Raw genomic sequence first — 23623 nt, 5'->3', positions numbered from 1 at the left:
GCTTTAACAATAGAAGTTTATTTCTGCACACTTCCAGAGGCTGGAAATCTGACATCAAGTGCACGTCTCCTCTTCTTGTAAGGACATCAGTCTTGTTGGTTAAGGCCCACTTTAATGACCTTATAGTAACTTAATTACCTCTTTAAAGACCCTATCTCCAAATATGGTCAAATTCTAAGAGATTGTGGGTTAGGATTTCAACATATGAATTTTGTTGTTGTTGTTGTTATTGTTTTTAGAGAGAGAGAGTGGAGGAAGGGCAGAAAGAGAGAGAGAGAGAGAGAGAGAGAGAGAGAGAGAGAGAGAGAGAGAGACAATCTTAAGCAGGCTCCATGCTCAGCACAGAATTGGGCACGGGGCTTTGTCTCATGACCTGAGCCAAAATCAAGAGTCGGATGCTTAACTGACTGAGCTACCCAGGTACCCCAACATACAAATTTTAGGGACACAATTCAGTCCACAACAAGGCCCCACTAGATTTTTCATTATTTTTGGTTTCAAATAAATGTAATCACTTCAGAAAGATTGGTGGCTTGATTATATTTAAAAATAGAACTGATTTGTTCAGAAACTATTCATTGAGATACCTTATTTATATGGAGACTCACAGGTTACAAAGTTAAATGTGGCGTGGTTTGTGCCCTCACAAAGTTTAGGTGGGAAAGTGCCCGAATGGACTACAGGAGCGATTGACAAAGAGGTGATGTACACTTCTGAAACACCCACAGAAGCATAAGTACCCAATAACATCTCTTTCCAAGAACTGTAATAGAAAATTAATAGAGTAATTAAATGGCATGTGGTTTTTTCTCAAGGTGCCAAATTAAACCATAGAATCTCATGGATGGTAGGGGCCTGAAAGCTGCCTCCTGGTCCAGCTCCTCCCATATGTCCCAGAGGTGGAGGTGGAGTATAGACCTGTGAGGTGCCCTGCCCAGGGTCACACAGCTGAGCAGAGCCAAGAACTCATGCTCGAGTCAGAATCATCCTCTCCCAGATGTTCTGCTGTTTCCAGCCTTATAAACTGATTCTTCCAGCAACTCTGGGAAACAGTTTGTTTTTGGAACTCTTTAGAACAGACTGCTCAAATGCTACCATGCACAACCTTTTCTGTAAGTTAATTATATCTTGGTCTTAAAACAGTATTCAGAGAGTTTTTAGAAGTAGTTTGTTTAAAACTTGTTATCCAGCATAAAAAGAAACACTGGTATCCAAAAGGAGAAAGTTTAACCATAAGATAATTTACTATAAAAAGAGATTCAAAATACCTGCTTGCCACTTTGGAGAGTTTAACATTTCACTTTTCCTCTGGCTTCTTCTGTGTCACCTGATCCATGCTGTTCCTTCCCTGAGTCAGACATTATTGATCTAGGGACTTCTCACATATTTTGAAGGCTTTATTCATTTTGCTTCGTATCTTAGGAGTAATGAGTTTTATGTGTTTGAATTAGTTATTTTCATGTTCGTCTGTATTTATACCTTAAGAGTTGTATGCCCTAGTCCCTGATCCCAGTGTTCTGAATTTAGGGAACAATTTCATATTCACCGTGCCTGTGCCATTTGTGATTTCCAAAATCATAATCAAATTCCCTCAGAGTTTTTATACTTTTAGACTGATGATTATTAGTATAATCCAATGTGTTTATAATCCTGACCCTAATTTTTTTTGCCCCCTTGGGTGAGTCTTTCTTAAAATGCCATGACCAGGCACGCATTTGTCTACTAGGGGTACATGGGCCACAGATTCATCTAAGAGCCAGGTAATGCTTTCACTGGAGCTGAAAGTGCCCTACCCAAAGAATATTTAGCATCGATCAGCATTTGGAGGCATAGTCTATGTTGAGCTGCAGCCTTCAGTGTGCACTCTCGATGTTAATGGGGTCCTTCCATCTGGTGCATATTTACGTAGACGGATAAATTTGATGCTGGTAGGCTTGCTTCTAATGCTGCATTCTTGCTGAAGATGGAGGTAGCCCCGTGTGCCCACCTCCCCATCCCAGCCAGTGTCCGTAGGTGACACGTGCTTGGAATTGACAATTAGCAGTTTTCAAGGAGAATATAAAACAGACCTCATCAAGGCCCACTAAGGAGTTCCCAGCTCTGAACCCCACTCTGCCTCTGTGCTCGACACATTTTAGGTGATTTCTTTTCTATCACTTATATTTAGCAGCTATAATTTCAGCAGACTCTTTTTGAATTTCCTCTCCTCCCACATTGAATCAAGCCAAATTGCTAGCATTCCACAGGTGTACTTCAAGGAAGCTGGAAAATGTGGCATAGGATAGGATGAGTATATCACCTTAGTTAGGTGTTTAGCCTTCAGCCAGTTTTTTTCTGGCCTAATTGATCAAGGAAAGAGTGTTTACTTGAAACATAGGCAAAGAATGGGATGGTTCCTGTTTTAGATGGGCTGCCTGGACTTCCCCTCAACTGTATTTGTAAACACTGTGAACACATGACGGCAGAATGTACAGAATGTCAGTATCCATACTTACGTACATGAGCGTGTGTTTGGAATAGTTGTTTGCTGTGTACAGAGCACTGAGGAGGTCTGCAGGTGGTGTAGATGGTGCATCGTCAGCCTTGAAGTTGATGTACTCCTGGGAGAAAGAAGACATTCAGCCGGGAACCGTTAGAGCACAGGGAAGAAGTGTATGTGTGAGCTCCAAGATGCTAGATCACTGTAGAGATAGAGGCTTCTCCTGGGCCTATAAGGATGCCACATTTAGGGAGAAGAGAATGAGCATGAGGCAGGAGAAAGAGCTGATGCCCAGGTAAGGCCAGGAAAATGAAGTTTATTAGCTAATAGTCTTTTTTAGTACATCTCATTGAGCCATAATGTAGCCTGTAGAAAAGAGTTCTCTAACCCCTAAGAAGTAGAGGAACCCAGTAAGGAGAAGAGAACCAAACATTTGAATACCGGTGTGACCCCCTTGTACATGAAGCAGTGATTTGGGCGGCAGCCACTGTCGGAGCCCAGACAGGACGTGTGGGACGCGGTGGATCCCGTCGCTGGTGTCTGCAGACGTGGCTGCTAGCGGTGGGGCTCACAGGGTCCTTCGCAGCACGGCCGAATGTGGCTCATCAAGAAGATCCCACTCAGGCTGGGGGCCGGGTGGCAGGAGCTGAGCAGCCAACAGGATGGCACAGAGGTGTCGGGCCCACAGCAGGGTTGGGGGGCACAGGACACAGCATGTCTGCCGGAGGAGGCTGATCTGGTGTGGACAGCTCCTGGGCATGCAGACCCCACACTGGCAGCAGGTGTCAGAGGAGCAGATGGGGAGTGGCTGGGCCGCTGGGGACGCTGCAGCAGCGCTGAAAGGAGATCCCACAGCACGACAAGGTCAGGAGTTGGGGTTTTGTTTGGTCTAGAAGTCTCTCAGTGTCTCAGCGTCCTCTCGTCCGAGCTGGCGCTTGAATACCCACCACCCTGGACAGCAGCCCATTATCCTAGATCATTTTCTTCCATTTCAGTGTAGAGTAATCTCTGTAAAAACATCTAATTGCTTTGGTCTTTATCACCTGTTGATGTGTCTTTCCTCACTGTTTTGTTGGCAAATTAGGACTCTTGACAATAGCTGTTTGTCACTGCAAGGAGAGCTCCATTTCAGTCTGCAGAGGCACTGAGTTGACCTCTTATCACTGAGCAGCATTGTTGGTCGGTTGGTATGTTAATCATCCACCATTCATCACCACATTTTCTTTCTTGTTCATAAAAACCTCTTATTGTAGAAATTTTTAAGTAAACACAAAAAGGGAAGAGAACAGTTTGCTGAATCTCATGTCTGAAGCTGTCACTCCCCTTCAACAGTTATATATCCACTTCCACACTTTTTTTTAGAGTATTTTAAAAGCAATTACCAAATATTTTATCATTTATTTTTTTAAGATTATTTATTTTTGAAAGAGAATGAGCAGGGAAGGGACAGAGGAGAGAGAGAGAGAGAGAGAGAGAGAGAGAACCCCAAGCAGGCTCCAGGCTGTCAGCGAGCAGCCCCACCTGGGGCTCGATCCCACGAACCATGAGATCATGACCTGAACCGAAATCAAGAGTCAGACGCTTAACCAACTGAGCCACCCAGTTGCCCCTATTTTATCATTTCATCTGTAAAAACTTGAATGTGTTATCTCTAACTGATAAAGCCTTCAAAAAAGATGTAAGCAGTGTACCATTATGACACTCAACAAAGTCAGCGACATTTCTTCATTATCATCTGACACCCTGTCTGTATTCATTTTTCCCCAGGTGTCTTTGAAATGTCATTTTACAGTTGGCTGGTCTGAGTCAGGATCTAAACATAGTCTGCACATTGCATGTGGTTGATATGTCTCTGAAGTCTCCTGGATTTTCAAACTGTTCCTTGTCATTTGTTTGCTTTTTAATGCAGTGTTTTTGTTGAAGAAAGTGGGCCATTTGTCCTGCAGAATTTCCCACACTATAACCTCGCAGTGTTATGTGACATGGGCCTTTGTCCCCTGTGGTTCCTGTAAACTTGTAGTGATGTTGAGGCTCAATTCAATTTAGGTTCGATTTGCTCTTTAGGAAGGATACTTCATAATTGGTGCTACTGCATCATATCGGGGGGCATTCAGTGTCTGGTTGTCCCATTCTGAGTTTTGATAACAGTGACTAATAGGTTAAGAGATGCCCATACGTTATTGAGTTCCCTGTCCACTTTTAATGGTTTAAGCAGCCATTGACTGAGACCCATTATGAAGGCCTCAGCGATTTCTTGAGAGACCTTTTTTCAGGAGTAGGCAGCTTGGGTGTCAGGCAGTCAGGCCTGGTGGCTTGAGTTGGCCTGGCTTGGAGTCCAGGAAGCTGATCATTTACTGAGGCTGACACCTCAGGATATAGAGTTATTGGCTGTACATATGGAACAAAATCCTTTTGGAATTTCTAATTTTACTGTTCTGTTTTGGAAGGAAAGTAAACTTTAAATACTATTATTACTTGATCCTTCCCTCACTGGATTCTTGAGTTTAAAGAAGTTTACAAAGATTGTCTTATTATTGGTTTGAGAATTAAGATTATTATAAAGCTATTGATATTTCAAAATTCACAAAAGATTCTGGGATTTAATGCATAAAATAATGCATGCTTTCATGTCAGAAATACCTAGATTTCTAGTTTTAGAAAATACTGTTTCTTTGGTTTGGCTGCTGCAGAAAACCACAAAATAATGGCTTAAGTAAGACAAAAGTTTCATTTTTCTCTTTTGGAAATTTATTAGCCAGTAGGCAGCTCTGAGAGTGGGGGAGATTGTCCCCCCAAGGTCGTTCAGGGACTCAAGCTCCTGTCCAATTATCCAGCCCAGGTGTTAACCTCATCTGCATGGTTGAAGCGCTGGCCCTCATTCCAGACAGTGGTAAAGAAGACTTGGAAGGCAAGCAACCCCTTTTATGGACATGGCTGAGAAAGCACACAGTCTTTCTCTTACAGCCCATTGGCCAGAACTCAGTCACATGGCCCTTCTCTGGCCTCAAGTTAGGCTGGGAAATGTAGTCGCTAGCTGGGCAGCAGCATGCTGGAGGGGTTCCTCCATTAAGAGGGAGAAGGAAAGGAGGGATACTGGAGTTCAGGTAGTACTTACTGAGTCTCTCTAAGCTTTAGTTTTCTCATTTGTAAAATGGGGGTGAAAATACACCCCAGTTGTGACTTTTAGAATCGCACGCATGAGTGGATAAATGTCATGGAACATCTAATTCAGTCCCTTCACATTTCAGGCTCTTAGTAAATTGTTCCATTTATTGGGCACGTGGGTGGGGAACCAAAGCATCAAAGAGCAGAAAGAACACAGGCCTTGGACTCATGGTAGATCTGGGTTTGAATCTTTGTTACTTGTTAGTTGTGTGACTAAAGACTCATTTACCTGGCCTCTCTAACCATCTGTAAAATGAGGGTTAAAACTTACAAGAATTGAATGAAAAAGCACATAAAAATATGTACTAGCGTGATGCCTGATGAGTAGAAGGTACACAGTCCGTGATAGGTAGTTGCTGAGATCTGTGTATAATTTTGTAGGTAAGCATTCCTGATGGGGAAGAACTGTTATGTAAAGTTAATTTGAAGAGGACTGTTTCTTTTTCTTTTTCAATATTTATTTATTATTTTGAGAGAGTGAGGGAGAATTCATGAGTGTGCACACAAGCAGGGTAAGGGCAGAGAGAGAGGGAGAGAGAGAATCTCAAGCAGGCTCCTCACTGTCAGTACAGAGCCTGACATGGAGCTCGATCTGTCGAATCATGAGATCATGACCTGAGCAGAAATCAAGGGTCAGATGCTTAACAGACTGAGCCACCCAGGTGCCCCTGAAAAGGACTGTTTCTAAGCAGAGTCAGCTGGTGACATACAGTCTCTGATCTGTTTATTTTCAGTTTGAATACTTGAAGCTTAAACCTGAGCCATTATTTTCTAAAGAGATCTCTGAGAGGTATAGGTATTCGAGCCACCAAAAGTACTCAGTAAAAACGCAGCTCTGATGAGAATTTCTGGGAGTAGAGGCACATCTCCACATTTTTAGAAGTATCTCCAAGGGGATCTTCATCACCCCAAAGTTTAGGATCTCTAGTCTAATCCACAGCGCTTTATGAAGTATTAGAATACCTGTATACAGTATTTTGAGAGAAGAAAGAATAATTTCTCTTATCTAATTTTAGATAAAGAAGATTTGAGCTCTGGGTTTTTTAAAATGGACTCAGGAATGAGATTTTTTTTCCCCAGAGGTTTGCAACTTTAGAAATAATTAGTGTTTGCTCTAAATTCTTTTTAGTTATTGCGAAACCAGAGATTCCCCGCATCTTATCACCATGCTGTGGAAACTGTTGTGAATATGCTGACGCCACACATCACTCAGAAGTTTCGAGATAACCCAGAGGCATCTAAACATGCAAACCACAGTCTTGCTGTGTTCATCAAGGTGAGGGCAGAAGGGCACAGGGCGTCAAGTGGCTAAAATGCTCATTCTAGCAGTGACCAATATATGGTAGGTGCTTAGTAGATGTCAATGGTATGTTTTTATGCTAAAGGATAAACTTATTAACAGTAAATGCTGATTTCAACCCAACTTTTTTTTGTTTGTTTGTTTTGTTTTTTGTTTTTTAGAGAGAGTAACAGAGAGCAAGCAGGGGAGGGGCAGAGAGAGAGGGAGAGAGAGAGAATCCTAAGCAGGCTCCATGCTCAGCACAGAGCCCAGCTTGGGGCTCCGATCTCATGACCTGAGCTGAAATCAAGATTCAGATACTCAACCCACTGAGCCACCCAGGCACCCCTCAACCCAACTTAAAAAAAAAAAAAAGTTGGTGCCTAAATACTTACCTTTCTGGGATATTTTCTCCACAGAGATGTTTCACCTTCATGGACAGGGGCTTCGTCTTTAAACAGATCAACAACTACATCAGCTGCTTTGCTCCTGGAGACCCGAAGGTAGCTTGTGTGTTACAGGCTGCTCTTACAGACATCCAGAAACCCACCTGTTTCTCTGGGCTCACATGACAATTTTCTTTCAGTCCCGCCAGAGGCACTATTGTCCCCTCTTTTGGAGTTACTATCTAGTACTAACTAGTACTTGTATTAATGTGTGGGGTGTTAGGAATACAGTAATTCTGAATATAAAATACATATACTTCTTGATTTTCTCATAAATATCCAAGATGACTTCTCCACTGCAAAATTAAAAGTATAAGGGTTGGAAATCATAGTTTACTTAACAAAGTAATGGAAGTAAGCACATAGACTTTGTCTAGAATTATCTGTCTCTTCCCTAGTGTGTCTATTTTAAAGCTCTGCCTTACTCATTTTTTAATGGTGTTAAGTCTGTGTCTATAATTATAAGCTGCCTGAAATCCTTTTTTGAAGTAGGAGAAGCATAAAGAATAAATGTCCTAAGAGTCAGTGGAGGACATTGTTTAACGAAATACATTCCCAGTTTTCAAACAAATCCCTACAGCCGTTCTAAAATCTGTAACATAGCATAGAACATGCGGTTTTAAGAGGGTCACGAAGCTAAAGACTGGGTGTATGATTTCTAACAGGTTTTTAGGTTGCTGTGTATTCGGTGAGGTATTTATCTTTGACCATTGTTTCCTGCAGACTCTCTTTGAATACAAGTTTGAATTTCTCCGTGTGGTGTGCAATCACGAACACTATATACCTTTGAATCTCCCCATGCCATTCGGAAAAGGCAGGATCCAAAGATACCAAGGTAATCTATCTCTACACACATTAATCTGAGTCTTTTCACAAAAAGAGCCATCCATTTTTAATAAGAAAAGAGAATGGATTCAAATGTGACCTTGGAATTTTCTAATTTTTTTTTTTATTGATGAGTTCATTTTTTTCTTGTTAAATTTCCATTAAAAAAAAAAACTATTGGTAAAGTGTTGTGTGGGAACTTACTCGCCAGCAAACTTACTAGACTGCAGGTCATGTCGGTGAGGCCCTATTTCGCTGAAAAATTCCTTTGCTTAAATAAAAATCCATTTTACTTAACTGTAGTTTATTTTTTGATTTGTTTCACTTTTCCTTTTTTCTTATGAATTAGCTTTTCTTTCACCAACTGTGGAGTCAAATGACACTCCTGTAGGTAGGTGTGGGTGTGACCGCTTGCTTTCTTGCATTTTCCTCCTTCAAAAGAAAGGGAATGCAAGTCATTGCCGAGATGCTTACGTATGCTCTCCATTTCGGCGGTTCCAATATGCTATTTGAATTAGTTCTCAAATTCACGATAAACCAGTGGATTTACTCTCACCGCGGCTAATATATTGCTGTAACACCCCCGGGGTGGATATCTGGGTTTTTGCTCCTGGGGTCCCTGGGTCCTCTAGGATACCTCTTTAAGAAGTCGTACAAACAAAAAGCCCTGCTTTACTCCAGAAATGTCCTGTTCCGCCATTTTCATAGTCCTTGTCCGTAGTGGTGGCAGGGACCTGAATCAGGAGCCACACGGCTTTTCACATGCGTTTTACGTTTGCATGTTGAGTCTTTAACTGTCGTGTATCTTAAAGTTCGAAGAGAGGAAACTCATCGAGATTTCTTTGTCTTCACTAAGCCAAACGAAAATAGTCTGTCAAGTCTGTCAAGTGGTATTACTGAGTTTAGTGTCTTGTGTGTGCTGGGGATGACTTATGCTAAAAGGGAGAAAAAGCAGAAGGATGTCCCCAAACTATTAATGACACCTAAATCAACAGCCTCGGGAACTCAGAAACACACAAAAGCATTCGTTCGGACGCATAAATGTCTTTCCCCAAGACAGACTTGGACTGCCTTTTAAGGAGCAAGCAGAGGGATCGGGGCCCTGGTGTGGGCATTCATGCATTCAACAAATATTTAGCTGGCACCAAGGGTGGCTAGGGTACCCATGACTTTGGGATGCAGTCAGGGACTAGGGGGATGAAAATGCCTGGCTGTTTTACCGAAGTGAAATATGTGGCATGTTAGTGATGAGCGCTAAGGAGAGAAAACTAAACCAAGGAGGGGGGGTGGTATGAAATGGGCAGGGGGGCATCTGAGAGAGGGTGACCAGGAAAAGCCTCACTGTGAAGGTGACTTTGGGGTGATAATTGGCAGAAAGCTGGGTGAGGCGGGGGTGAGCATCCTGGGTCAAGGGTCAGGTGCCCAGCAGACTCAGACAAGCTCTTAGTAGATTGTCAGAGTATTTGGGACCAAGAGGGGCTACCCTGGCAGGTGGATGTGGGTCACCTACAGATAATATACCTTGTGACACTGATAGGAGTCCATGTTTTGAGCATTCTCCTTCCTTTCCCTTCTCACCTGTTTCCGCCTTCTCTGTACACATGCACGCACACATATGCAGTTAAACCCACAGCTTTCTCCTAAGGGTTTTATGTGAATTCAAGCTATGAACTGTCATTTGAGTAAACAGAGCTTAAAACAGTAGTAAACAGTGGACATGATTATTCTGGAAAGACGGATACTTTTTCCCTGGCCTTCTGCATAGGACTTGGGTCGGTATTTTGGATAGGTTTAGAAGTAACTAATATGGAATCAAAGTCAAAGAAGGGGTGTATAGATTTTCTTCTAATAATGGATTCAATATAAGAATTGAGATTCTAGGGGCGCCTGGATGGCGCAGTCGGTTAAGCGGTTAAGCGTCCGACTTCAGCCAGGTCACAATCTCGCGGTCCGTGAGTTCGAGCCCCGCGTCAGGCTCTGGGCTGATGGCTCAAGCCTAGAGCCTGTTTCCGATTCTGTGTCTCCCTCTCTCTCTGCCCATCCCCCGTTCATGCTCTGTCTCTCTCTGTCCCAAAAATAAAAATAAAAAAATAAATAAAAAAAAATAAAAAATAAAAAAAAGAATTGAGATTCTAGCTACAGCTTACTGAAAGGTGTATTTCAACTTGAGAGTGATGTGTAGTCGCCTTTTTAATTTTTTTTTTTATTTTAATGTTTATTTTTAAGAGAGAGAGACAGAGTGAGCAGGGGAGGAGCAGAAAGAGAGGGAGACACAGAATCTGAAGCAGGCTCCAGGCTCTGAGCTCTCAGCACAGAGCCCGATGCAGGGCTCGAACTCACGGACTGTGAGGTCATGACCTGAGCCGAAGTCGGCCACCCAACCGACTGAGCCCCCAGGTGCCCCTGAGTTGCTTTTATTTACCCTCCTTCAGTAGATTTCACATTTCCTTCTATTTGTTCTCCATAAGAGATACCAGTTTTATCACTTACCTTGCTGATGACTTACTAGTTTAGCTTGGTGCTTTGTGTATTTCAGTTTTAGTTTATATTAGTTTTTTAAACTTACTTATAGAGGTGTAGAAGTACTGAGTAAATTTTTAAAAATTCTATGTTAAGGAAGTTCTTCATTCAGTGATAGCAGAATAAATAGGTTATATGCTAACATGTTCTTTTTAAACACATTGGGTTTTAATGAGAGTATATAGGCTTTAATAACCAGAAAATGGATTGATGAACTCAAGTAGTAAAGAACAAATATTTTAATAGACTATGTGTATTTATTCTTTCTCTAGTGACATGTTTGTTAGGTACAAATTACTTCTCCATAATGTCAGTTAGACAATAACTTTATTTTCTATTTCATATCAATAACCAAATTTCATTTGTAGTATAACATGTTGTGTATTCCAAAAATTAGTACTACAACTATTCACTAACTTAATATTTATGCAAGATGTAACATCTTCTAAAATCAAAGTCCAGTACAATTATCTGTATTTAAATTTTGTTTAAGAGTTTGATGTGATAACTAGAGCAGTATGTTTTTTTTAAAGTTAATTTATCTTTGAGAGGGAGGGAGAGACAGAGGGCAAGTAGGGGAGGGACAGAGAGAGAGGGAGATAGAGAATACGAAACAGTCTCCTGGCTCTGAGCTGTCAGCACAGAGACCGACCGGGGCTCGATCTCACAAACTGTGAGATCATGACCTGAGCCACCCAGGAGCCCCAGGAATTAGAGCAGTATTTTAGATAATCCACCTTTTCCCGAGTGAAGTTAAGTTTAATCATCTGTTGACACACAGGGTGGGCTAAATGCAGAGGGTGGATTTGGCTTGTTTTATTCAAAGTGCATTATAGCCTCTGGAACTAAAGCAGTTTCTGTCCCTCATTTCAGATCTCCAGCTTGACTACTCATTAACAGACGAGTTCTGTAGAAACCACTTCTTGGTGGGGCTGTTGCTGAGGGAGGTGGGGACCGCCCTCCAAGAGTTTAGGGAGGTCCGACTGATTGCCATCAGCGTGCTCAAGAACCTGCTGATAAAGCATTCTTTTGATGACAGATATGCTTCGAGGGTGAGTGGACCCCAGTGGAAGGAAATATGGATTGGTAAATGTCCTTCATTTTAAGTATTACAGAGAAAGTAACCAATTAGAAAATTAGCGGTAACCTCACTAAGACCCTTCGCTGTTTACACAGTAAAATCTAATAGTCTTCATAGCAAGGATCCGAATACAGGAGGTGGCCAGTGCCAGCTTGGTCCGTCGTGAAATTCTCAGAGCCTTGGGGTAAACTTGCACTGTGTGCCTTTGTTTCAGAGCCATCAAGCAAGGATAGCCACTCTCTACCTGCCTCTGTTTGGTCTGCTAATCGAGAACGTGCAGCGGATCAACGTGAGGGATGTGTCACCCTTCCCCGTGAACCCCGGCAGTGTACGTAAGCACATACATCTAGGTACAGTCTGCATTCGTCCCTGTGGCTGCCCTAACCAAGTCACACGAACTGGGTGGCCAAAAACAACAGAACTTCATTCTTTCACAGTCAGGAGGCCAGAAGTCCGAAATCAAGGTATCCGCAGGATTGGTCCCTTCTGGAGGCTCCGTGTGAAACGTCTGTTCCATGCCTCTCTCACAGCTTCCAGTGGTTGCCCCAAATCCTTGCGTTCTTTGGCTTGTGGCCACGTTGTTACAGTCTCGGCCTCCACCTTCACAGGGCCTCCCCCCTGGCGTGTATCTGGGTCTCTGATGTCCTCTTCTTTTCTCACAGTAATTGGATATAGGCCTCCTAATCCAGGATGACTTCATTTTACCTTCCATCTTCATCACATCTACAAATAAGGTCACATTCCGAGGTTCTGGGCGGGTATGAATTTGCAGGGGACACATCCATTCTTTTTTTTTTTTTCCCTCCACCCAAACCATAATAGTCCATAGTACTCTTGTTTAATTGCATTTCTGGCTAAGATGGAGCCAGTCTATTAACCTTCAACTGTTAGGTTGAAAATCATTATTCAAACCATGCTTTCCTGCTGGACCATATCTTGTAAGATATAAGGACCTTCACTGTGTATTCAACAAAAATTTATGGGGAGAGGAGGTTAAAAGAAAAAAAGCATAGTTCTAACCTGTGTACTATGAGAGCTCAGCGCTAGTAGCCCTAATTCTGATAGTAACATGCTAACAAGTCGTGGAAAAGCCACGTCTTGGGGCTAGAGTTTCTCAGTGTCTGTAAAATTAGAAAGTCAGACTAGATGTCAGGGAGGCCAACCTGAGTGATACAAGGCCCCACCTCCAAGAACAGGCATCTTTTTTTTTTTTTTTTAATTTTTTTTTCAACGTTTATTTATTTTTGGGACAGAGAGAGACAGAGCATGAACGGGGGAGGGGCAGAGAGAGAGGGAGACACAGAATCGGAAACAGGCTCCAGGCTCTGAGCCATCAGCCCAGAGCCCGACGCGGGGCTCAAACTCACGGACCGCGAGATCGTGACCTGGCTGAAGTCGGACGCTTAACCGACTGCACCACCCAGGCGCCCCTACAGGCATCTTAATTTATATTATCCTCATGCAGTCATTGGAAGATGTACTGGAAATTAAGTTGATTGAAGGATGATCCCAGAGATGATCTCAAAATGTTTGGATTGGGGACTGTCTACCATTCATTTGCACACATACTACCAGTGCAACGATCTTCTTTTCGCTTTTATTCTGGACCCATGAACTGGCTCAGGTGTTAGTCTTGCCACTTTGTGATTATGGCATACCCTGGGGGAATTGTCGTGTGTGTTTCTGTCCCTTTCCCCTCCCAGTGCTGCACCATCCCATTTTTTATACTGTCTGTCCTCTTCTGGACACATCTCCTAAATCAAGGCATGCTGAGATACCCCGTATGTGTAGAATGGGTTCTGTAGTTCCAAAGGGCACTGTCCTTAAATAAAATGCCCCGCACTAATCTCACGCTGTATGTACAACATTGTATTCACACATGCATCCTCTGAATCTGTCTGCTTTTCTGATCTGGATAAGTCACTCAGGGTATAATGCTATCTCTCTGTACTGCTTCAATCCTGAGAAAATCAGTAAAATCCCTTTTATCACATGACTTCAAAATTAACATAATTCGTCCACTGACTGGGAGTTCACACGAAGCTGCAAGCTTGCAGAGCTTTCCAGTGCTGCTCATTTGGGAGGATTTCCCATGTTCCAGTTAGAAGGGGCATGTGAGGCTTTTTTCCCTGAGGAAGTAACATTCCACAACAATCTAAAGAAATGTTGGGCATCGGAGGTCTGGAAAGGAACGTGCTAGACATTTTGGGGAAACAAATAGTGACTTTACGGGCCGAGGCTGCGCTGTCCCCAGTTTCGTGCCTGGTCTGCTGCCTCTGCCAACCTCCTCCCTCCGCTGCACGCGGTGCACCTGCTTCTCCCACGCAGCGTGTCCGTCTCGGCCACGTGTCCCCTGCTGGCATGTGCCTTCACACTTCCAAGAGCAGCCAACGACTCTTCTAACGTCCTCTTCAACTATTTCTTTTCCCTCTCCCCTTGGGCAGACTGTGAAGGAGGAATCGCTTCCGCTGCCAGCTGCGAACCCGCTGGTGACTCCGCAGAAGCCTGGGATCGCTCTGGACAACAGCCTGCACAAGGACCTGTTTGGCGCCATCTCTGGCATCGGTAACGTTTCGTACTCTGTTTGCTTCTCCCTGGTCTCATTCTGAAAGCGCCTTCATCCTGCAGTGTGGGAGCCACTCCGACTTTCAAATTAGAACCTTAAAGTCTGAGTTTCTCCCTTGAATGTTCTTCTTCTGGTTTTAATATTTAATGAATGAAACCCCTCCACTCTACACTGAAATACAGACCCTCCAAATTCTCCTGCACTGCAAATTCAGTATACATAATCACATATCTGTGCTGTTTGCTTTTTGTTTTTGTTAATGCTTAAGTTATCATTCAAAACTTTCAGGGGCACCTGGGTGGCTCAGTCAGTTAAGGATCCGACTCTTGGTTTTTGGCTCAGGTCATGATCTCCTGGTTTTGTGGGTTCGAGCCCCGTATGGGGCTCTGTTCTGGCAGCACTGGAGCCTGCTTGGGATTTTCTCTTTCTCTTTCTCTCTGCTGCCCACCCCCCCCCCCCCCGCCCCTCACCCAACTCCCACTGTCTCTGTCTCAAAAAAAAACCCAAAAAACAAAAACTTAAAACTTTCAAATTGGATTATGTTTCTAGAAAAGGAGGATCTTTGCAGATGTGGGGGGGTGGTGGTGCTGTGGGTAGGATTTATTTGTGGTGATAGTGATTTTGATGAACTATGATAGAATAATTACTGAGGAGATAGTGGTCTCTGGTGAGAATGCAGTTCTAAAATCAGTTTTCTAAAATCGTTCCTAGAAAATTATTTTCTCTCTGACATATTGTAAGAGCCATTTCCATGGAGAAGAAAGCAGCTGGGATAGATCGAGATTCAAACTGAGTAGTTCTGTGTAAGAAAATACCTGAGAAATGTACTTATTTTTTTTATTTATTCACTGTATACGTTGTTTTCTTTTTTGTATATAGGTTTTTTATTTTATTATTTTTTTTTTATAATTTACATCCAAATTAGCATATAGTGCAACAGTGATTTCAGGAGTAGATTCCTTAGTGCCCCTTACCCATTCAGCCCATCCCCCCTCCCCCAACCCCTCCAGTAATCCTCAGTTTGTTCTCCATATATATGAGTCTCTTATGTTTTGTCCCCCTCCCTGTTTTTATATTATTTTTGTTTCCCCTCCCTTATGTTCTTCTGTTTTGTCCCTGAGAAATGTACTTATTAAAACTCTGACTAACTGAGCACCTGCACCAACCCCTTCCTAAAGATGTTACGAAACATAGATGTGTCTTCGTAGCATTGTCACGGATAATCACTTTATTCCGTCTTCATTTCTCTCTTTCACTACGCTTTGAATCAATAAAGCATCCTGCCGTGACCAGTGCTGGGAACACCCAGGAATGGAATTAACTCACAGGACAGAATAAAGGGCAGTCCTCTCAGCAAATTAATTTTCAGGAGTGTAGTTCATTCTAAATTTATGTCTTTACCTTTTGTGTTGATCTTTTTTAAAAAAAAAAAAATTATTTATTTATTTTGAGAGAGAGAGAGAAGGGGAGGGGCAGAGAGAGAGGGAGAGAGAGAGAATCCGAGCAGGCCCGGTGCTGTCAGCGCAGAGCCCGACTCGGGGCTCAATCCCATGAACCTCGAGATCATGACCTGAGCTGAAATCAAGAGTCATTCAACTGACTGAGCCACCCAGGCGCCCTTGTGTTTGATGTGAAGATGCTGTTTCATGTAGATGATGAAACTGAGCAGAACATAAAGTCAGAAACCCCACACCATGCCCAGATTTATCCTACAGTACCCAACCCTTAATCTTATTTATGCTTATGTATGTATTTTTAATTTTTTTGATGTTTATTTTATTTTTGAGAGAGAGACACAGAGAGCGAGCAGGGGAGGGGCAGAGAGAGAGAGGGAGACACAGAATCTGAAGCAGGCTCCAGGCTCTGAGCTGTCAGCACAGAGTCCAACGTGGGGCTCGAACTCACAAACTGTAAGATCATGACCTGGGCTGACATCAGGCGTTTAACCGACTGAGCCACGCAGGTGCCCTATATTTTTCATAGTTATAGCTGTCTCATTAGGTGTCATAAAGATTAAATGAGTTAATTCATGCAGAATGCTCAGAATAGAGACTGGCATGTGATGTTTGCACTTGCCTCTCTCCTGGGGCCTTCACTCTGTCTTCTTCGCCCTGTTCTGCCCACACACCAGCCACTGCTTCAGGAGCCGGAAAGGGTCTTTCCTGGGAAGATTTGGTCTGCAAGAGTTCACAGCACTGGCTTTAAAGTCACACAGAGGCGGTTTTGGATCCATACTCTGTCATTTACTAATTGCCCTGGGCACTGTGTCTCTCCTCTTCACCATCAGTGTCCACATCAACAGAGTCGCGGCGAGGGTTGGGAAGCTCATAGATGTGCACAGTGCTCAGCATGGTGACACTCGGTGTTGTCATCTGCCTGCATTATAACGAACACATTTCTTCAGTGTCATGCACGCTTTGGGATATACTCTCAGTAGCCAGTTTCAGGACTCTCGGGGCCCAGGAATGTGTTGAAATCTTACCTCCTTGACCAGTACTCTGTAGGATTCAAGACTTTATGGAAATGACCAAATTCGAATGAAGTGATGCTTTGACTCTGCATTTATTCTCCAATTCCGTATTCACCTTGTTAGGGTGTGGGATGCCTTGAGAATGTAAAAATGAGCCATTGGGCATCATTAGCAAGACTCAAATGGCATTAATGACCTCCAGTTGCTCTGTGTTCATGATGAAGTTGTGAAAAGTATTTGAGACTAATTTAATCCCTTTCTCTTTCTTAAATTTAAAGATCTGAATCCACTTTTCATAGCAATTCACCATAACAGACTTACTTATACTCAAGCTTCATGTCTATTACCCCCATCTTTAAATACTTAAATCTTTGTTCCTTATAGGAATGCCTTCCAGAAAAGCCCCCACCTTTGAACTGAGTTTGCTAATTGTTTTCTGGTAGCTTGAGCAACTCTTATTCTTCAAGGAGTTTCCAGTTAACTTTAGTACTAGTACCTATCCTTTGAGAGCAGACTTTCTCCTTACATCTCTATTTAGTAGAAATCCTTGAGAAAGCACCTTCCGCAGTTGTTTTTAAATGCCTTGGGAATGTGGTGTGTGAAGATTTCTAGAACGGATTCATTGCCTGGATGAAAACTGCTCTGAGATTACATTTGCTTTAAAAGGTACACATTCTCTGGGTGCCTGGGTGGCTCAGTCAGTTGAGCATCTGACCTGATTTTGGCTCAGGTCATGATCTCATGGTTGTGCGATCAAGTACCTCGTCAGATTCTGCACTGGGCGTGGAGTCTGCTTGAGATTCTGTCTCTCCCTTTGCCCCTCCCCCACTTGCACACTCTAAAAAAATTAAAATTTTAAAAATAAAATAAAAGACACGCCTCTTAGACTCAGGGTTTCTTTTTCCATCTACTCAGTGTTTTGCACTGGGCTGTCTGTACAAAGAAGACAGAGGTGAATTAAACTTCTTTCCATTTCACTTACATGTTGTTTAAGGTTTTTAAAGGTTATGCACTGGACTGAGATATTAAACACACACACACACACACACACACACACACACACACACACAATGGGAACATAGTTCTACTAAGCATGCTGATTTTGATTTATTGCATTTCCATCTGTTTGCCTTAGATTAGGACTCCGTTTTTGGAACCGATCCTAAAACTCTGGGAATTTAGAGTCTAATTTTGCTTTACTGAGGACCTCTTTCTCATGATCATTATGTTCTACATTAAATATGAAGCCTGGTTATATTAAGAGGACTATAATTAAAATTCAGTCATAATGTGTGTTTTATCTCTAAGTATAGAAAAAGGCTCTAGATTTTTCATAGATTTTTGCCTTTTCCCCATGACAGTCAATCACACAGCTTCTGCTCTGGGATGGGGCAGCGGGGGGCCAATGGTTTACATATTCCAGCCATCGCTTGCATGTTCCAATTCCCCTGGCTCTTTTCTTAATTTTAATATGCTGAGTCAGTTTCAGGGATGGCTGTAGTGTCAGGTGAAGGGCGGGATTAACTTAGAAGCAGCTCATTCCGGCAGCTCATTTGCATCTGGAAATCTGAAAACCCCGGCCTGTTCCTAGCGTTAGGGAATGGCATCTTCAGCCTGGGTGTGGGAGGCTGTGCTCGCTCATGCAGTGTGCACAACCAGCCAGGCCGTTTGGGTTCAGCACGAATGTGGAAGTTTGACAGTCGTTTTAAATTATATGAGTGAGGTACTTAAATCTTATCTAAGCAGGAAGTCCATCCATTACTTTTAAAAATTCCATAGTAATGAGGTGTAGGGGCTGATTTCTGCCTTCAAATGCTATTTTTTCACGGATGTCACAAATTTTACTTCTAAGTTAAATTTCATTTCTGCTCGTAACTGTTGCAGAGATTCCCAACCATTCTCAGTTTGCAGCATGCTTACTGTCACAGTGAGTTTTCTATGGAGTCCCCAGGCCAGAATGAAATACCCAGCACTTCTGTTGATAAGGTGCTTACAGCCAAAAAAACCTAAAAGGGTTTTTTTTTTAATGTTTATTTATTTATTTTGAGAGAGAACATGAGCTGGGAGGGGCAGAGTAAGGGAAAGAGCGAGAGTCCCAAACAGGCTCCACACTGTCAGCACCGAGTCCTGTGCAGGACTCGATCTCACAAACTGTGAGATCATGATGTGAGCCAAAACCAAGAGTCAGATGCTTAACTGACTGAGCCACTCAGGTGCCCCAAAATAACCTAATAAGTTCTCATATCTGAACAACTTAGTAGGCATTTGAAAAATACATAAATTTAAAGGAAAATCATTTTAATTTTAATAACCACACCACAGCCATTACTAATGGGATTGTGTATGCCTGGTAGGCACTGGCCAGTTTCTCAGCTGGAATCAGACTGCTCACCACCATCTTCACGTTCCTGGTCCACAGTGATTTTTCACCCAGTACTTGCTTTTAATCACAGCAGCCGCCAAATACCTAGCTTCACAAAGACACGACATCATCGAAAGGAATGTAGCACAATCTAACATGGAAACTACAGTTTCAGCAGATGTCATGTATCACTGTGTTTTTCTTGAAAATGTAAAATATCCCCAGACACCCCTCTGAGTTTCTTAGGTCGCCTTAGCACACAGTTTGAATACTGTGGTTTTATTGAATTGGTTTAGTTTTTTGATTTGATAGTTGCAGGTGGATTTGCCTTTTTAATATATATATTTTGTGAGCCTCTATCTCATTCTGAAACCGCGAATGCTCCTTTAGCCTGAAGAAATCAGAGGTGGCTTCTCACAAGCCATGGAACTGATGGTTCCGTCTGAGCGTTTCAGATGATGGTCTGGTTCTTTATTTTTTTTTTAATTTTTTTTAATGTTTATTTATTTTTGAGACAGAGAGAGACACAGCATAAGCAGGGAAGGGGCAGAGAGAGAGGGAGACACAGAATGTGAAGCAGGCTCCAGGCTCCTAGCTGTCAGCACAGAGCCCAACGCAGGGCTCGAACTCACGAACCGTGAGATCATGACCTGAGCCAAAGTCAGACGCTTAACCGACTGAGCCACCCAGGCGCCCCATGGTCTGGTTCTTTAAAGGTGAGGTAGTTGAATGCAGTGCTTGAGCCAGCTTCCTAACAGAAGAAACAAGGGCCATAAAAGCAATTTCCCTTAAAGTTCAGCACTTACCTTTATTTTGTTCTGTCTCACCATATCTTTGGTCTTGGCTTAAATTTCCCTTTAGCTTCTCCATATACGACGTCAACTCCAAACATCAATAGTGTGAGAAATGCTGATTCGAGAGGATCCCTCATAAGCACAGATTCGGGGAACAGCCTTCCAGAAAGGAATAGTGAGAAAAGCAATTCCCTGGATAAGGTAATTTCTTGTCATCTAACTTAAATATTTCTTAAAACTAATGGATTTAGCACAAAGTAAACCTTGCTTCGTGTTCTAGTGTTCAATAAGTGTGACTTTTTTTTTTTAATAAGTCTATTAACCTGGAGTAGATGATCAGAGTATTATCTAAGGATGGAGCCCATTTCCTGAAACCCCAATTCCTGTTTCCAGGAGTTCAGATGAGGGCAATGTTTATAGTGGAGGACCTTGAGCAAATAGTTTTGGCAGGTTGGACAGGTAGGGAGATCAAAATGCCACTCATTTAAAATGCCCATGGCCTGTCAGAGAATACCATTTATACACAGTTTTCCATACAAATGAGTATTGAGTCCAAAGCCAGCTCCAGAAAAATTAATTCATCATATAGGTGATTCAGGGGTAAGGCTTTATTGAAAACCGTCTCACACTGGTACGCCAAACACAACGCATCCTCCTCGTATTTAACTTTTTTTTCTTGAAATAATCAAGGGTCAGGCTATTTGGAACTTTGTGGGAATGGATAAAGCTTGACTTTAAACCCGGGACAATGGTAGATTGGTTTTGCCTTCGGCACCATTTTCCTGAGTTATTTCAAGTTCTAGGCAAGCGCACCACTAAACAGGTGAACCGCTTAGGGATGTACTTCTAGCTCTCAGGCATGTGGAAAATCAGGGTTGTAACCATACCTGTACTTCTGTGGCTGGCATTGACACGATTATCCTCCAGTGCCGTTCTGTAGAGACGCCAGCATTTCAGTGTGCGTCATGACATACTGACCTTCTCCCTTGACCATGACTTGCCTTCACGTGTAGAGTGAGAAGCCGCTCAGGAGGCATTCCGCTTGCATCATACGCAGTGCTGGAGAGGAGGAAGAGAGCTGCCAGTCAGCCAGGAAAAACCGGGTCACTGTGGATTTTTCCCTTCTAACGATTCCACCTTTGCCAGAGAAAACTCTGCATGCCGCTCCTTCCCTCCCACTGCAAGAAGTCCTGGGTTCTCCTCGTGGCCCTGGCGAAGTGGGTGGGCGAGACAATGCACCCGCACGACACTTTTGCCACTAACTGCACCTGTGTTTCTTCCTATACTAGAAATACACGTGTGTGGTTAGTTAAGCCCATTTATCGTTATTTTTTTTAAATTGCCCCCCAATGCCTTGAATGAAAGATATTTTTAATTGATCTTTCTGCTTTGGTATTTGGCAAAAAAAAAAAGTAAAATAAAATCCTGATTTCGATTGGAAATGTAACTTTGAAGACTTTAAAATCTCCTGTGTTTTTATCAGGAGATGAGATTCTTGTTCTTTTTTTTTTTTTTTTTTTTTTTACGTGAACCTGCTGTCTAGTGGCAAAACTGCTCTCACCCTGTGCCCTGTGTGTTCGGAAGTTTGCGGTGTTGGGCTAAGCTGGTGAGGGGATGATCTCATCAATTTAGGGTCTTTGGCCACACTCTGCTGAGCTGTCCCTAATTTGGCCCTATTGGGTACCTGCCTATCGCTTTTCCCCAAGGGTGCCCCACGTTGTCAGCTGAATGCCAGTGACTCAGCACCAGGCTTTCTTGGCTGGTACACAGGAGCAGGATAGATTTTATTTGCTCTTTCAGCCACTGGCGTTCTCCTGAGGATATGGTTCCCAACCATATCCTGCAGTGTCTTCTGAAGCATCATTTCTGTGTCTGATCCTAGTACGCATACTTTCTGCATGAGATTGTACTTGGCATTTCAGAACTAAGCTGGTAGCCATAACTATAGTTACCCAGTTTGAAAAGTCCTCGCCTTCTGGCTTGTCTCTTAGGAAAGTATGTGAAAGGAGACGAGTCAGAGCTCCTATGCACCAGCACCTGTGTGTGTATTTGGTGAGGGTGTGCCTGTAGTTTGTTGACAAAGTAGTTATACCTTTCGATTTGTGTGATTTGACTCAGTCCTAAGAATCTTTCTCTTTCAAGGGAGAAAAATGAACCTAGTTTTGTTTTCCCTGTAATGGATAAAAAAATCACCTGTACTTCCTTTTTTTTTTTTTTTAGCACCAGCAAGGTGGCGCTTTGGGAAATTCTGTGGTTCGCTGTGACAAACTTGACCAGTCTGAGATTAAGAGCCTGCTGATGTGTTTCCTCTACATCTTAAAAAGCATGTCTGATGGTAGGTTAAAATAAGGATGTCAGTTTTACTTTCTTTGTTTAGTATTTAGTTTAATTTTTAAAACTTGTAATTGATTGAAAGGATATAAGGATTTAAAAGGCTTTTCTTCCATGTTTGAAATACATGTTAATTTACTAAATGTAGTAGAAGTAAAAGTCTTAATTTGGAAAAAGATTTTTACTAATTGTTCTAGAAAATGAGTTCTAAAATGTGCATGGGCCATTTAAAAATATTTTTCATTAAACTCAGACGTACCATCTTAAATGAGACAGAAGCAGATAAATGAGGTAGCTTTTGATTTTTTTTTTTTTTAATTTTATTTGTCCAAACAAACGTACTGGCAACTTGCATAACTTTCTAGTCAGGCTCTTGAATTGGAATATGTAGTATTGGGGGATCTAAGCATCAGTTGCATTTAGAGAGTGTGTGACATTCCTGGCTTTAACTGGAAGTGAGATGTGAGTTTTTCGTTTTCTAGTGGAAATAGTAGTATCATAGTAGATTAAGTTTTTTTTTTTAAGTTTAGTTATTTATTTTTGGAGAGAGCACACGTGTGCATGGGTTGAGGAAGGGCAGGGACATTGAGAGAGAGAGAATCTTAAGAAGGTTCTGTGCTGTCAGTGGGCTTGAATTCATGAACTGTGAGATCATGATCTGGGCTCAAATCAAGAGTCGAGGGACACCTGGGTGGCTCAGTCAGTTAAGCATCTGACTTCAGCTCCGGTCATGATCTCACAGTTTTTGAGTTCAACCTGACAGTTCAGAGCCTGGAGGCTGTGTCTCCCTCTCCCCCTGACTGAGCTGCCCAGCCACCCCAGTAGGTTAAGTTTCTGAAGGGTTTGAAGACCATATTTTTTTAATAGAATAAAGTTTTAAATGTCTGTGATAGACATTTCAACTCTGGTTTTGTCATACGAGCAATCACATGAAATCATGCCATGGTACAAGGTCACATTTCTTAACTTGTTCAAAAATCTTATCCTACTTTCCCTGCAACATATCAGAAAGTTTACTGTGAAGAATATTGAGTGAGCAAAGTCTTTTGAAAACAAAATGTTGAAGGCATCTCCTGCTGCCTGTGTGTGGTGGCAGTAGGTATGGGCGTTAAACACCCAGGGGAAGACATTTCTGCCTAAAAAATAGTATTACTTTTATATTAAGCTTCCATTTCCATAGCATTAACATCCTGACCTTAGTACTCAGATGTTAGGAACAGCATACTGTCCTTAAAGTGCTTCAGGACTGGACTGTTTTATTTTTCTGTCACCTTTATTTTAAAATAGCTTTAAATAAACAACAGA

General features: G+C 42.4%; 1 protein-coding gene across 24 annotated transcripts in view; it reads left to right on the top strand.

Annotated features, from left to right (window-relative positions):
- DOCK9 (dedicator of cytokinesis 9) overlaps positions 1-23623 on the top strand; it is a 291308-nt gene that overhangs the window by 209881 nt on the left and 57804 nt on the right. For all 24 annotated transcript variants that reach the window (XM_023252831.2, XM_023252829.2, XM_023252810.2 and 21 more), the window contains exons 28-35: positions 6774-6920; positions 7343-7426; positions 8093-8204; positions 11588-11766; positions 12010-12123; positions 14240-14360; positions 20055-20188; positions 22208-22322. In XM_023252831.2, coding sequence (XP_023108599.1) covers positions 6774-6920; positions 7343-7426; positions 8093-8204; positions 11588-11766; positions 12010-12123; positions 14240-14360; positions 20055-20188; positions 22208-22322 — 1006 coding nt within the window. The remainder of the gene's footprint in view (positions 1-6773; positions 6921-7342; positions 7427-8092; positions 8205-11587; positions 11767-12009; positions 12124-14239; positions 14361-20054; positions 20189-22207; positions 22323-23623) is intronic.

This window comes from Felis catus, chromosome A1 (assembly GCF_018350175.1).
Source record: "Felis catus isolate Fca126 chromosome A1, F.catus_Fca126_mat1.0, whole genome shotgun sequence".
NCBI lineage: Eukaryota > Metazoa > Chordata > Mammalia > Carnivora > Felidae > Felis > Felis catus.
The sequence above is the reverse complement of the archived record's forward strand: the minus strand, read 5'-3'. Positions and strand labels throughout refer to the sequence as shown.